The 12,627-nt window shown below is 45.3% G+C and overlaps 2 protein-coding genes across 4 annotated transcripts in view; one reads left to right on the top strand and one right to left on the bottom strand.

The window, feature by feature from the left end:
• Positions 1 to 500: 500 nt before the first annotated feature.
• Positions 501 to 3,250, bottom strand: mkks (MKKS centrosomal shuttling protein). The gene is made up of 4 exons (XM_003964238.3): positions 2,123 to 3,250; positions 1,668 to 1,849; positions 1,481 to 1,591; positions 501 to 1,406 (listed from the first exon to the last, which is right to left on the bottom strand). The coding sequence occupies exons 1-4, from the start codon at positions 3,102 to 3,104 to the stop codon at positions 978 to 980; spliced, it is 1,704 nt and encodes a 567-aa protein (XP_003964287.2). The 5' UTR covers positions 3,105 to 3,250; the 3' UTR covers positions 501 to 977.
• A 1,026-nt stretch (positions 3,251 to 4,276) lies between these two features.
• The window catches only part of slx4ip (SLX4 interacting protein), a 25,503-nt gene continuing 17,152 nt past the window's right edge, over positions 4,277 to 12,627 (top strand). The window contains exons 1-4 of one of the 3 annotated variants that reach the window (XM_011603517.2): positions 4,277 to 4,529; positions 4,906 to 4,957; positions 11,028 to 11,117; positions 11,337 to 11,463. In XM_011603517.2, the coding sequence (XP_011601819.1) occupies positions 4,931 to 4,957; positions 11,028 to 11,117; positions 11,337 to 11,463 (244 nt within the window). In that variant the 5' untranslated portion in view covers positions 4,277 to 4,529; positions 4,906 to 4,930. The other 2 variants (XM_011603518.2, XM_011603519.2) reach the window with 2 other exon arrangements.

Here is a 12,627-nt window from a genome sequence, read left to right as displayed (position 1 = left end):
CTTTTTTAAAAAACCACAACAACTAACTGCATTTCATTTCTTTGTGTTTAAAAAGAATAAAATTTGAAATTAAAGCCATCTAACCTCATTTTTAAACCACCCCAGATTCATGACCAATCCGAGTCCTGTGGTCCGGTTCCGCTAACGTTTAATGGCTCCAACACCAGTACCGGCCAGAGAAACAGCCGTCCAGGCCCAGTCAGGTTCTGTCTTAGTTAAGGAATGTGGGTGGAGAAGCTTAAAATAAGCCCAGAATAAAAGGGCGTGAGGAAATGAAGCCACCTTTCTGATGACATGGCAGAGCCACAATGTCACAATGTGATATAAATTAATAACAGTAAAATGCCTGAAAATAAACTGCAAATGTCTTAGCTTCGACATTAAATATGCATCTGATATAAAATGTCAATTGTACTCAAAATATAAGGATTTCATATGTAAAAAATTGAGATTTGTTTGGGGGAAACAGGTTTCAACGGTTAATTAGCAGTTAATTATCCTTTCATGTTTGAATGTTTATTTTTGAGTGAGACTTAACCTTTGGAAGTGGCTTAACTATGTGACTATAGCACACTAAAGCTTTTCCTCATCTTAGTTCGACACAAATTCTGTCTCGCGTAACAGGAGGAAAAAACTGGTCAGAATTCCTTCGTCTTGGCTAATTTTCATCGCTCCAACGTGCGTGCGTGTCGTGACCTGCTGGAGGCCTGTTCAGATACGCTCCTGATGCCGACCTCTTAGGGCAGATAATGGAGTGGCTCTGCTACCCCGCAGCCCCCTGGTTCCATAAAATAACAGATCAACCTATTTCCAACCACACGCTAACAAACATCTAGCAACCAAAATGACCTGAGAAAAGACAAAGAGCGCTCGGTGCCTTCTGGAGGCCTCAGAACACCTCTGAAGGGTCAAATCATAGATTTGCAGCGATATTCCGTTTCCTGGGTTTACTGAGCAGAGCTGACACTCACGTCCTGCTAGTTCATGTCTTGGATTATGAATCGTACATCCAGCGCGAGGTTAGCGGTTTCTACGGCAACTTGCAGAGCATTGATCTTTGCTGTGAAGGAGTCGAGGACACGCGGCTGCGCCATGGCGTCTGCACACGGTGGCCCAGGTGAGAACGCTGGGGTTTTGGTGCTCAGATAGGTTTTGGGTTTATTGGGGCCACCTTCCACCAGGCCACAGCTGCAGGGACCCAGGGTGTCCTCGACCTCTTCTCTCATGTCATCAGCAGGAAGAATCCAGTGGTGAGCATGCGTCAAGTCCATCGCGGAACTCCCACCGTCGTGCTCCAGTGCCATGGCAACAGATTGCAGGGAGCGGCAGAATCCCTCCAGGCCCAGAAGACACTCTTCCTGAGAGCAGCCAAGTGCAGCCGCGGTCTCTGTGAGCTGACCCGAGACCTAAAAGCAGGATTTTACCGTAAAAGGTGGGAACAATAATACTTGACTGGTCAGGTATGAAGTCCAGACCTCACCTTGTGTCTGACATACGTGGCTAAGTGGGTCTCCGTACAGCCACCCCCCAGCAGGATGTAGGGGTCTCTGAGGGTGAGCCTCAACACATGTTCTGTATTCTGGCACACCACCTTTAAAGAAAAGGCACCGATTAAAGTCTAAATGGTTAAAAAAGTGCTGTTTAGTGCGAATGCTCCGCAGCGGCACCTTCAGCTCACTCAACACGGTGGCGTTCCTGTGGCACAGCATCATGGTGCAGATGGACGACTCCCCAGCTGGAAGCAAATGCAGCATTTTCTTGGATCCAAACTGTCTGATACCGAGGTCGTGCACGGTTCCGTAGGCCTCGGCGGGGACGGGCGTGTGTAACGTGGCCACAGGATTAGCGCCTGTTTATCAAAGCAGACAGGAAGTGAACAGGGAAGACGTCAAACTAACATATTATTAGCAGTTTATTGAGGAGTAAAAGATTAAAGTAAATTTGGAGGGGAAAAGTTAAAAACACAAAAACAGACAGAATCTTCAGCTTAATTTATAATTTGTACCAATGGCATTTTCTATAGCAAGTCATAAATCAATACAAGACAGAAAATGAACCTAACAAGCGAGATGAGATAAAGGAGTCTCCTGTAATTCTGTACTTTGCGCCGCCATTGCGTCACCTGTCAGCTGCAGGAGCGGCTCCATCAGCGCGACTCCCAGCCTCTCCACCACCAGCACATCCTGACTCCTCAGGTACTGCTGCAGGACCGGGTGCACCACCTTCTGGCACACAAAAAGCTTCACCTCATCTTCAACGACTTGTTTGCCGAGCTCCAGGAGTCGATCCAGGATTTGTGAGTCCGTGTCTTCACCTTCATGCACCTCGATGACACCATCTCCAGTGTCGGAGAGATCCCCAGCAAGAGATGCGCTGAACACCACAGCACGGAGGGGGCGCAGATGAGGCCTCTTGGCGTTATCTAAGGAGAGCAGGTCAGGCATGTCCACTAGCAGGCCTGGGAACACTGCGGAGTGCTTCACAGGTGGCCCCTCAACAGGGACTGTCACCGTCTCCCCCAGTTTAACGCCTGTGCTGCTGCAGGGAACAGTCAGCAGAAATGCTTGTACCGACAGCTTGCTCATGTGAAGAACCTCCGACTGCGTCAGTACACACGCAGGTTTACTGGAGATGATACTGGAGGCTAGTGTGGTGAGATTATGGCTACTGTTAAAGCCCAGCTCCATTTTGCATCCGCAGTCTTCCTGTCGGAGGTAAACGGTGCACAGGTCCAGCAGGTGCTTATTGAGCTGGGCAGCAGCGCGTCCCCTCAGCCCAGACTGTCTGCTTTGCTCAATCAGGGTCAAACAGAAGATCGCAGCAAATAAACCACAATCACCGAAGCGACCGACGTGGTTGAGGATGGAGGTTTTTATCAGATTGATGAGAGGCAGCGAGGAGGAGATGGCTGAGAGAAGAACCGAGGAAGTTGAGGTGGTAACGACGTGTCCTCCGATGCTGTTGTGGAGCAGTTTTAGTCTACCTTTCGGACCGAAACACGATTTCAAGAGCTGCAAAAGCACTCGAAGTTTCTTCCAACTGTCTGTGGTGTCCAGTGGTAGATCCGTGCAAACAGACGGTGATTTTTTAACGAGTCGAGACATCCCAGATTCAAATTAGGACACAACGATTGAATCCAATTGTAGATGTTTTTAGCTTCCGAAGTGTAGTTATTACCGCCAGGTTGTGTTAGTGTGAGCACATGGAGGCGCTGCATCGACGCTTCTGTCGCCACTTCAGCCGTTACGGAAACGCGCATGCGCAAAGCCGTATCTCCATGCCTGTTTGGTATTAACCCGTTTTAGGGTTTTATTAAAGCTCGTTATAAAAACCGACAACAGCGGGGACACTTCCCTAATCTGCAGCTGTGGATATATTCTTTATAATTAGTAATAAACTACAATTATCTTAATAATTAGGGTATTCTACACCATTTCCTGTTTAGAGTTTTGATTATGGATCCAAATTAAACTCGGGCGGTTTAAAAATTCTCTCTAAAATATTTTAGTATAAGTGCAATTAAAAGATATGTTTTGTCTGAATCACAAAAGCCAGATATATATTTTTTAAATGTATTTTTATGTCAAAAGAGTCATTACAATGATAGATATCATTCAAGGTTTCATTCAACTGTTTCTTTAGCTTTTTGTGATATTGGTAGAGTAAAATAATTGGTTCTGATCCCAACTATATTTTCTTTAGGATAGATTTTCATTTTTAATGTACGCGGATATGTAAGAACTTCAGTTTTGGAAGTCAAAATGCATCCAAAGTGGACATATCTCTTTCTATGAAGGTGTTGAGTATACATTTAATTTTCTTTATGACATACAGATCCCATCTTTTAGATGTTCGTCTAGACAGAGAGACTGAACTGTATTAATTACTTTAGTAAAGAAAAAACACTCTAAGGATTTTATTGTAAACAGATGCTGAACAGCCTTAAAAAAACCAAACCCAAATATTAAACGAAGCCTTTATTTTCAGTCGAATAGGTAATATTTCAAATCATGTCGCAAATGCGAGCGACCGCCAATTTTGCACATGCGCAGTACAATCGTGTTTCCGATATTGACCGCTGCTAGGCGACGCTAACTGTCGGCGAGACGCGCCTGATAAAAATTCTATAATATTTTTCAGCATTGATTAAAAACACATTATTTTGATCCTGCATATAGTACTTCTGAATATTAAAATTACTGACACACATACACGGAGGCAACTTTGGGGCTTTCTGATGAGCCCCTCGTTCCATTACTGTGGTCCTGTCAGTCACACCTTTGGGTCCTAGTTGGGTCCGAGTCGTAAAGTTCTGACGTCACGTTGTGCAAATTCTCTCTGTTGGACAAACAGAACATTTTATACGTTCGTTTTTACTCCTAAGAAACCTTATTTATTTAACGTGTAAATATAAACGTAAGTTACTATTACCCAAGACTCCCGGCAAGTTTTTACTCTTGTTGGACTACAACTTAGCCTGACGTCATCTTCTACGGCCTCACGTATCGCCCATATTCAAAAAACCGGCGGTATGAAAGTTTACTGTTTTCTTTACTAAGAATCATAGGGAAGAATTATTTGTCTTCGGTCAGTATATGAAGTTATTATTCATTTGCGGCCATAATGCCAGAAATTCGTTTAATCTTGCAGATTTTTTGGACAGAATCTCTACCCACCACAACGATACCGTAAACAGTTTAACTCCCCCAAAGATACAATTTAAGTGTGTGACAGCCTATTATTAATAACACATTTCTATTTCGGATCACAAGTATAATTCGTGACAAGTCATTTGATCTATCTATCTATCTATCTATCTATCTATCTATCTATCTATCTATCTATCTATCTATCTATCACATGTTCTAAGCGGGTGTTAATTTTAAACATGTGTTTCTATTTTAGGCAAAATTGTGCTGAGGTGACCATAATGGCTCCTAAGAAATTCGTCATTAAAGTGAGTGCAACAGCTTTTACATTCACATAGATAAATGGTTCTTTTAATGATCCATACTGTTTCTGCTTGCAGTATATTGAATTGGCAGTGGGCGTTAGCAAAATAATTTGGGTTTCCATACGTGGTGTGTCTTATTTTTAATTTTTATTTAGAATATGTTGTGAAGCATGTTAGTGAGGGAATGTATTTTATTTTCAAATGACCTTAATAGTTTCATTACTACCAAGAAAAGCATCCACTCATCACAAAACATGGCAAAAGTAAAGTTTTGAAGTTTTAAATATTAGGTCATTTTGATTAACGATTATTAGTCTTTTATTTGTAGACTGAGATGTGTTTTAGTGACTAAAAATGTGACTAAAAATGCTCTTCAATGTTTAGAACCAACAGATTCCCCATAAATCAAACAAAAAATCGTGAGTCTGCATTAAATATGTACTTTGAAACTATGTATACATTTTTGCATATTTTTCATGACAAGACAATTCATTTCTTCTAGGAAATGACTAGTTATTATGGTCTGTGCCAAACCACTAAATAGCTGTTCTATAGAAAGTAATTTGCAATGCAAGAATATACTACAAAAATGTTGCTTCATGTGTCAACGGAAGGCTTATCTTGTAAAAGTATAAGTATAAAATGCTGCATGGATAAATGACAGTTAATCCGTATCAAATCTTGAATTGTGGCTTTAATATACCAAGATTCTGCTAAAAGTTCTATTCTATTTTTTGCTTTTCCTGCGCTAGCGTGTCTGTCCGCTAGGGGGCAGTGCAGACACACGTCTGAACAGGCTTCCGTCCAAATTTAGATTTCATGTTATAGCTCTCCGAACACATTATTCACTCTGGCCATTTTCCTCCCAAATCTCAACTATCTGCCTCCTGGTCTTTTCCTTCCTGTTAACCAGCGGAGCCACACAGAGCAAAGGAAGCACATTCTATTAAAAACGAAGCTGTTCATCCACAGTCTGATGCCCTGTCGGGAATAATACACATCAGATGTTTCTGTTAAGTGCAGGGAAAGCTGCTGCCTTGTCTTTTGTTGACGTTTCATTTAGTGAGAGTTTTGGATGAAGGCTGCAGACGTTTGTGCTGATCTCTCACATCCTCCATAATGCCTTGTGTGCCTGGTTGACCAGATATTGCTTTAACTCCCTTATTTGTTTCATATGCATAATATGTCCCCAGCACTCATTCTGCCCCACATCCACCACCACCCACCACATTCGGTCGGTTGTGTGAGGGTAAAACCATGGAGGTTCACGCTAAGTTCCTCCCCAGTGGTCATGCAACAACATTACTGTCACCATCCCAGAGAAACAAGCTACTTTAACCATCATTATACTGTACATGGTAACAAGGAGTCCACGGCACTTGCTTGTTTTTCACAACTCCATCTGTGATATTTTTATCAGAAACAAATTAAAACTTATAGCAAAGGACTTAAACGAATATTAGCATAGCAATCCGACTGTTTGAACATCATCCTGTGCACATCATGGGGATTGTTACATCAAATATGAGCTTTAATCCTGGATTCAATCCTTGAGTAATCAGCTGTTCAGCACTGTGTTTTCTGCTAATTGTGCCTGCTTTGTTTTCCAACCAGCTCCCTCCCCAGTCTGTGGGAGTGCACGAGGCACCGGTGCTTAAATATATAGTGAACTGGCACTTCTCAGGTCTCATCAAAAGGGCCTGCCGGCTCACGCACAGGTTGAGATGAAGCGCTTGCTGTCTGCCAGGACATTATCGGTGCAATCTGCCTTTTATTAGCATGATGCACTGCTCCCTTTCTAACCATCTAATCTGGGGCGCGACAGAAGTCTTTAACGAATAAAACATTGAGGAATTGCAGAGCAGTTTAATGTCAGAGGTTTACATGCTGGTTAGTGTTGCTGTCACTCTATAGATGAGCTCAGGATCAGACCACACATCACGGCTGTGCAACAACATCGCAGTCTCAGAAACATTTCGGACCTTTTCCAACTTGGGAAGTCCGTTGGAGGCTTTAGAAAGGGCCATTTCATCCCTTCAAAGGGCCACATTGCATTTCCTAACCAGGTCAACCCCTTCTCTTCCTGTATACCAATATCTTACGGATGTCCCTGGTGGAGTTTTGTTTGCCGAGTGTTACCTGGAGATATTCCTGTCTGTTCTTGCTGCTGGAATTCCACTCTTGGGCTGTCTCTCTTTGTTTTTAAATCATCAAATGACTACGACTCAGGTGTGCTAACATTCTCCTGAATCAAGGGAGCTTCCTGCACTAAACACCTCTGGGAATGTTCTGCAAATAGTGTTTGGCTGCTTAATAATGAGGGTCAGCCTTGACCACCCGGTATCTGTCAGTCTTGAGGAAAAGGGATTATTTTGATTTCTTTTAGGGAAAAGCATTTTTAAGGGGAAACCCAGGTGACTCAGAAGGAGCTGGAAAATGAGCGAGAAGCTTGTTACACCCACAGATCTAAAGAGCTCCCCCGGGTTTTTTTTCTTTCCCTTTTTGCAGACTTGCAAAAAGGGAAAAAAAGTTGGAAAAAGAGGGAGACAAAGGGAGAGTGGGAGAGATGCAAGTTTTATTGAGTGAGACTGCATCTGCTGCTCCTTCTCTCCCAGCATAAACATCTGCGGCTGGTTAGTGTTAGCCTCTGAGCTAAGTGCAGTCCGAGAGGGTCTGGTTCTTATACAGCGCGATAGCAATGGCAAAGGGCAGCGAGGAGGGGCGGCGGGCGATGCCGCTTGAAGAGTTTGGGCCCTGTGCCCAACCTGGAGCAGCACAGTCGGGAGGATAGAGAAGCGGGTCTGGGGGAGAGATAAGGGAAGGTAGAGAGTGTTTTTAGAACTGAGCGTGATAGAGACCAGAGCCCGGCGACTAGAAAGGGAAAGCAGCTGCCGCTGGTTTAGACTGCAGATCTGTTTATTTACAGGCAGAATGGATGGAGCACTCCTCTCCTGTTGTGCTGTTTTCTTCTGCTCGTTGGCTTAACTCTTTCTCTCCCCCAGGAGCGGGGACATCAGGGTGACGGTGGGGAGAATTCGGATGGAAAACTTGAGCTTAGCCTGCAGGAAGACTCGCTTCTTTTCATCCACAGTGTGACGGCGCACAAAGGGCAGCACAATAAAGGAGTTAGTATTAAGTAGCGCTCTTTGGCTGCTTCGCTGTCACCGCCAGCCTTGTTCATAACTCCAAATGTCCGAGCAAGGCAGCAAACAAAGCAGTGCTGGCCCATTTCAGAGCCTCTGAAAAGAGCCACTTCCTCTAAAACTCGGCCTTTTATCTTTCGAACAGCAGTGACACTTGCTCAGAGGATTGCTCTAAATGTGTCGCAGCTCATGAATTTAATTTGGTGGTGCCGCTGCGCTGCTGCTGCCTGGGACGGTGGGAACATGCTGCAGCGGAGCGGGGGCCTGTTGGGGTTAACGCTGGTACTTTCTGAGGCTTGTTTTCTCTCTTTTAGGGGGCTTAGCAGGTATTTGGCTACTTTCAGATCACTTTGCTCAAGTGTCGTCTTAGTTGCTGCGTCTACATGTTGAGTTCCTACTGAAGAGGCGCCGTGGCTGGGCGATACAGAGGTCGTAGGTCAGGTCACTCTTTGTCCTGGGGGGGGACAAATTTAGAGCGCATGATGTGATTGTAGTCAGAGTCTTTGTGTAAAATTAGATTTGCTTGCCTCTTTGTCTTATCTGACACACTCAACACAAACGGCCTTGTAATGGTTCTGGGAGTCGTGCTTAAACACGTGAAGCTTAAAGATCAACATTTTCAGGGCGAAGTCGCGCCAGCCCCCCCCCGAGCCTCTAGTTTCGCTGACCAAATGAATTGTTATTAGTCTGATTGCATTAGTTTGCATTCCGAACAAAATTCCCATATCCTGGGAAAACCAGTTAATCACATGCTGTTTTTGTTGAAGAGGTAGGCCAGTGTTTATCATTAATGTCCAGTTAGCATTTGAGTCTAGTCTGTGACCCTAATGTGATAAAAAGAAGTTAGTCTAAAGCCCGCAGCATGTCTGGCTCTCAGCCCAACATCCAGACTCAATCACAGGCTTTTTAGGGAATTACCCTGCTGTCTCTTTTGGGCCTTACTGTTCCAGGACATTGGATAAATAAGTGTGTGTCTGTGTGCGTGTGTGTGTGTGTGTGTGTGTGTGGGGGGGATGTTTGTGTGTGTGTGTGTGTGGGTGTGTGTGTGTGTGTGTGGGGCAGTGTGAGAGCCACCTTAGAGACATCAGGGTACCCACATCCTTTCAGCCTGTGTCAAGTCCAACCCCATGAAACCACCCTGGGGTTTATCTGCTTGTGGCTCCGCGTGTTTTGATTGACGGGGTCTTGGCCTCTGTTGCCAGGCTTTCCCACACATCAGTAATTGTTGGAGGCTGTCAGCTGAGGCCACCAGTCATCCGTGGACCGCTGCGAAACAAAGAACAGAATGGGGCAGAGTACGGATCTGTAGGGATGAGTCCGGGCGCTCATTTCATACACCGGGGGCGTTCACATGGAACGAGCGGCTGGGGTGGGGGACCTGCTCTGGTATCTGTGTCAGTTGTCTTTACAACTTTTCCTACGCTTGCAAACTTGCACGGAGAGATCTATATTTGCATGGCTTCAATCTCCAAGTCCAGGCAGCAGAACAAGCTTGTTCATACGTCTGGAATGTGTCCGTCCAGCACGGTCCAGAAAGTAGTCGAGAAAGAGCTGCTACACGTCCGTGGTGTCCACAGCTGTCGTGTTGGGAGTCTGTTCAGGCCCCGAGGAAAAAGCCTCCTCTCAATTATTAGTTGCAGAGAGACGATGAGAAGGGAAAATGCTCTCACAGAGAAAAAAAGGCAGCTTTTCATATGATCAAAGCTAGCATTTAACCATTTAATGTCACTCGACAAAAGCCTCCAGGCACGACTACAGTTTTATAACCACGGATGAAACTGTTCCCTTTGATCTCAGGGCTAACCTTCTTTCTTCAGATAAAGAAGCCATCAGGGTTATGAAGTTTAGGCCTGTGTGCTGAATTAAAGCAAACTGTAACACGGGCCTCCCTCCCCTGCTGCACCCCCCCCCCCCCCCATTTTCAATCTCTTGCATCATTGCAGGAGCCAAAAGAGCATCTCTCAAGTTGGGACGGCAGCGTTTAGTCATCTGTGTGCAATCGTTGAGCACAGAGGGACGAGTCTGCCTGAAGACAAAGCTCTTTGTCTGAAGGTATTCCCCCTGACTAAATGAATGTGTGTCTCTTCCAGCTCTGCCCCATGAGCTGGACGTCTGTGCCCGCCTTTGCTGCCATGTTCACTCTCTTGGTTTTGCTGCAGCTTCATTGTTGGGTTCTGGGCCATGGCTTGGTGCTCCTCAGTGTCATGTGGGTGGTCTGAATCCAGCCATTACGCCCTGTCCAGGGAGAGGCCAGGTTCACACGAGACCTGCGTCCTTTTGTTCTCTGCTGCAGGCCGCCTTTGCGCTCATGTCTTAGCCATAATCAGGCTAGCCTGAGAAAGATGTAACAGCCAGTTAAGCAGCCGCGGCATTTTTGGCCTCCTCGTCCGTTGTAGCTTAGTGTCACTGACACCATGACATAGTTCTCCAGGAATCTGCTCTGTAGTCCCCCAGTCAGCGTTCCACAGCCTTATGTTAAAAAGCTGTCGCGGAGCAAAATGATGTACGTGCTCTGTGTTTAGAGATGATCGGAGGTTTTGTAGCCATTCTGATATGAAGTCATCTGTCTTGTTCTGATCATCACATGTGTGATTGTGCAGTTTTAGACAATTTGCTTCCATCCGCTTGATGTGAGGCAACAAGATGCATTTCCCAGCCCAGAGAACAAAAACGCCGGTTTTACACTGAGATGAGGGGAAATTGAGGTGATGGGTAAAGCTTGATTTTTATTTATTTTTTGGTAAAGAGGTGGCAGGACAGAAAAGCAGGAGGGATGAGACAACACTGAGGTGCCTGGGGTGATGTTTGAGGATGCAGGGGGTCGTTGTGGTTTGTCTGGCTGTCAATCACCCACACTCTGATTTCCTTTGTTGTCTGTTAACTCAATGCCCCTCAGCAACCTGCGGCTCTGCCTCTCCTTTGTGTTACAGTGTGGGAACTTTGCCGTGCTGGTGGATCTCCACGTTCTGCCCCTGGGCGGCCTAGAGGACACCAGCTGGTTTACTGAGGACCACATTGAGGTACAGAGACAGAGAAGAGGGTGAGGGTGTGAATGAATATATGGCTTCTGTTCTGCTGGGGGTCTTTAAACGACTGTGACACGGAATTTACAAAGACTTGGAGCCCAAAACCGTTCTCACCTCTCCACCTACACGGTGGCGATGTGGCTTGTGTACATGGATTTTGTCAGCACTGACCACCAAAACATGTCTCCTGAAATGTCTGGACACCATTTGCAGGAGGTTACAGATGTGGTGCGAGACGCCCTGAGCCAGAGAGTTAAACAGTGCGAAGAGTCCCTCTACAGCAGAAGACAACCCAAACACAAGAATGTGCTGGCACCTGCTTCGCCTTTATTTGTGAAAGGTAATCACAGTGTAACTCAAGTCATATGGTCACCTACAAGATACTGTTCTAGCCACAAACACTTCTAAACAATGAAACTGATTCTGCACCAGTTCGACAGGTTGTTGTTGTTTCTGAGCCCTTGTGTGTGTTACTTGTGTTTGTTTTATGTTGGAATTGCCGTTGCTACACGATTACCTGGTAAAAATGTGATACTTGATGCAGTAATTCATGACATGTCCCCATTAATCTGTCAGCTACGACATCTTTCATTTGCGACCAAAACAAAGAAACATTCTAAGTATGAGAGCAGAGACTAAACAGGTCGGCATCATTTCATGCGTCATGATTACATCCCTGAAGGTTTGACCAACCAGTCATGCTGGAAGTTCAAATTGTTCTTTGGAAATCATCATAAATTAATCAAACTGTCCTTGGCTTCCAGTGTTGTTCTTTCCTCTTGATTGTAGTCAACTTTGTCCTCCCTGTCTTTGTGTTAGCTGCAACTGCTATCAGCTCCTCAGCAGATAGAAAGGTTTGCTTTGGCTGTGAGCTCACTCCCATTATTTATGCACTTTCTCAGCAGTGATAGTGCAGCATTTGTTTGTTGGTGCACTGCCGAGCGCTGTGCAGGAACGGTGCAGTTATAAAACATCATCCAGGAGAAAATTAATGGCTGCCTTATTTGGGAGTGTGGGAGTCGAGGCAGCAGAACCAGTTGGAACACAGCAGCTCTTTACACCCAAGGTGGGACCTAATGGGAGGTTTTACATTGTGTTGCAGTGTTTAACTTGGCATAAAGTCCAAGCAGGTAATTTTGAAGGCTGCAGTTTGTTTTTGCTCTCATTTGTGCTGTAATATGTGTACAGAAAAATCAGGCAGCTGTGGCAAAACCAGACAATTCTATAGCTCCCTTTCCATTAAATGTCCGCACATTCCCGGAGCCACCCACACACATGCCTTTGAAGCAGAGCGAAATGGGTTTCAGAGGAGGCCCCCAGCTGCCTGTTGTTCGACAGACAGGTTTGTCACAGGTAGCAGTTAAGGGCAGTTAAAGTGGGCCTGCTCCGCAGGGCAGGCATGACTGTGAGAGTGGGATTACAGGGCAGGCGGCCCCATAAAGTTTCTCCCGTGGCTGCAAATCTGTCTCTCACACTACTTAGCTTCCACTTTAGTCTTTTTATC

Source organism: Takifugu rubripes, chromosome 4, assembly GCF_901000725.2.
Source record: "Takifugu rubripes chromosome 4, fTakRub1.2, whole genome shotgun sequence".
Lineage (NCBI taxonomy): Eukaryota > Metazoa > Chordata > Actinopteri > Tetraodontiformes > Tetraodontidae > Takifugu > Takifugu rubripes.
Note: the sequence above shows the minus strand (reverse complement) of the source record. Positions and strands in the feature narration are given on the sequence as shown.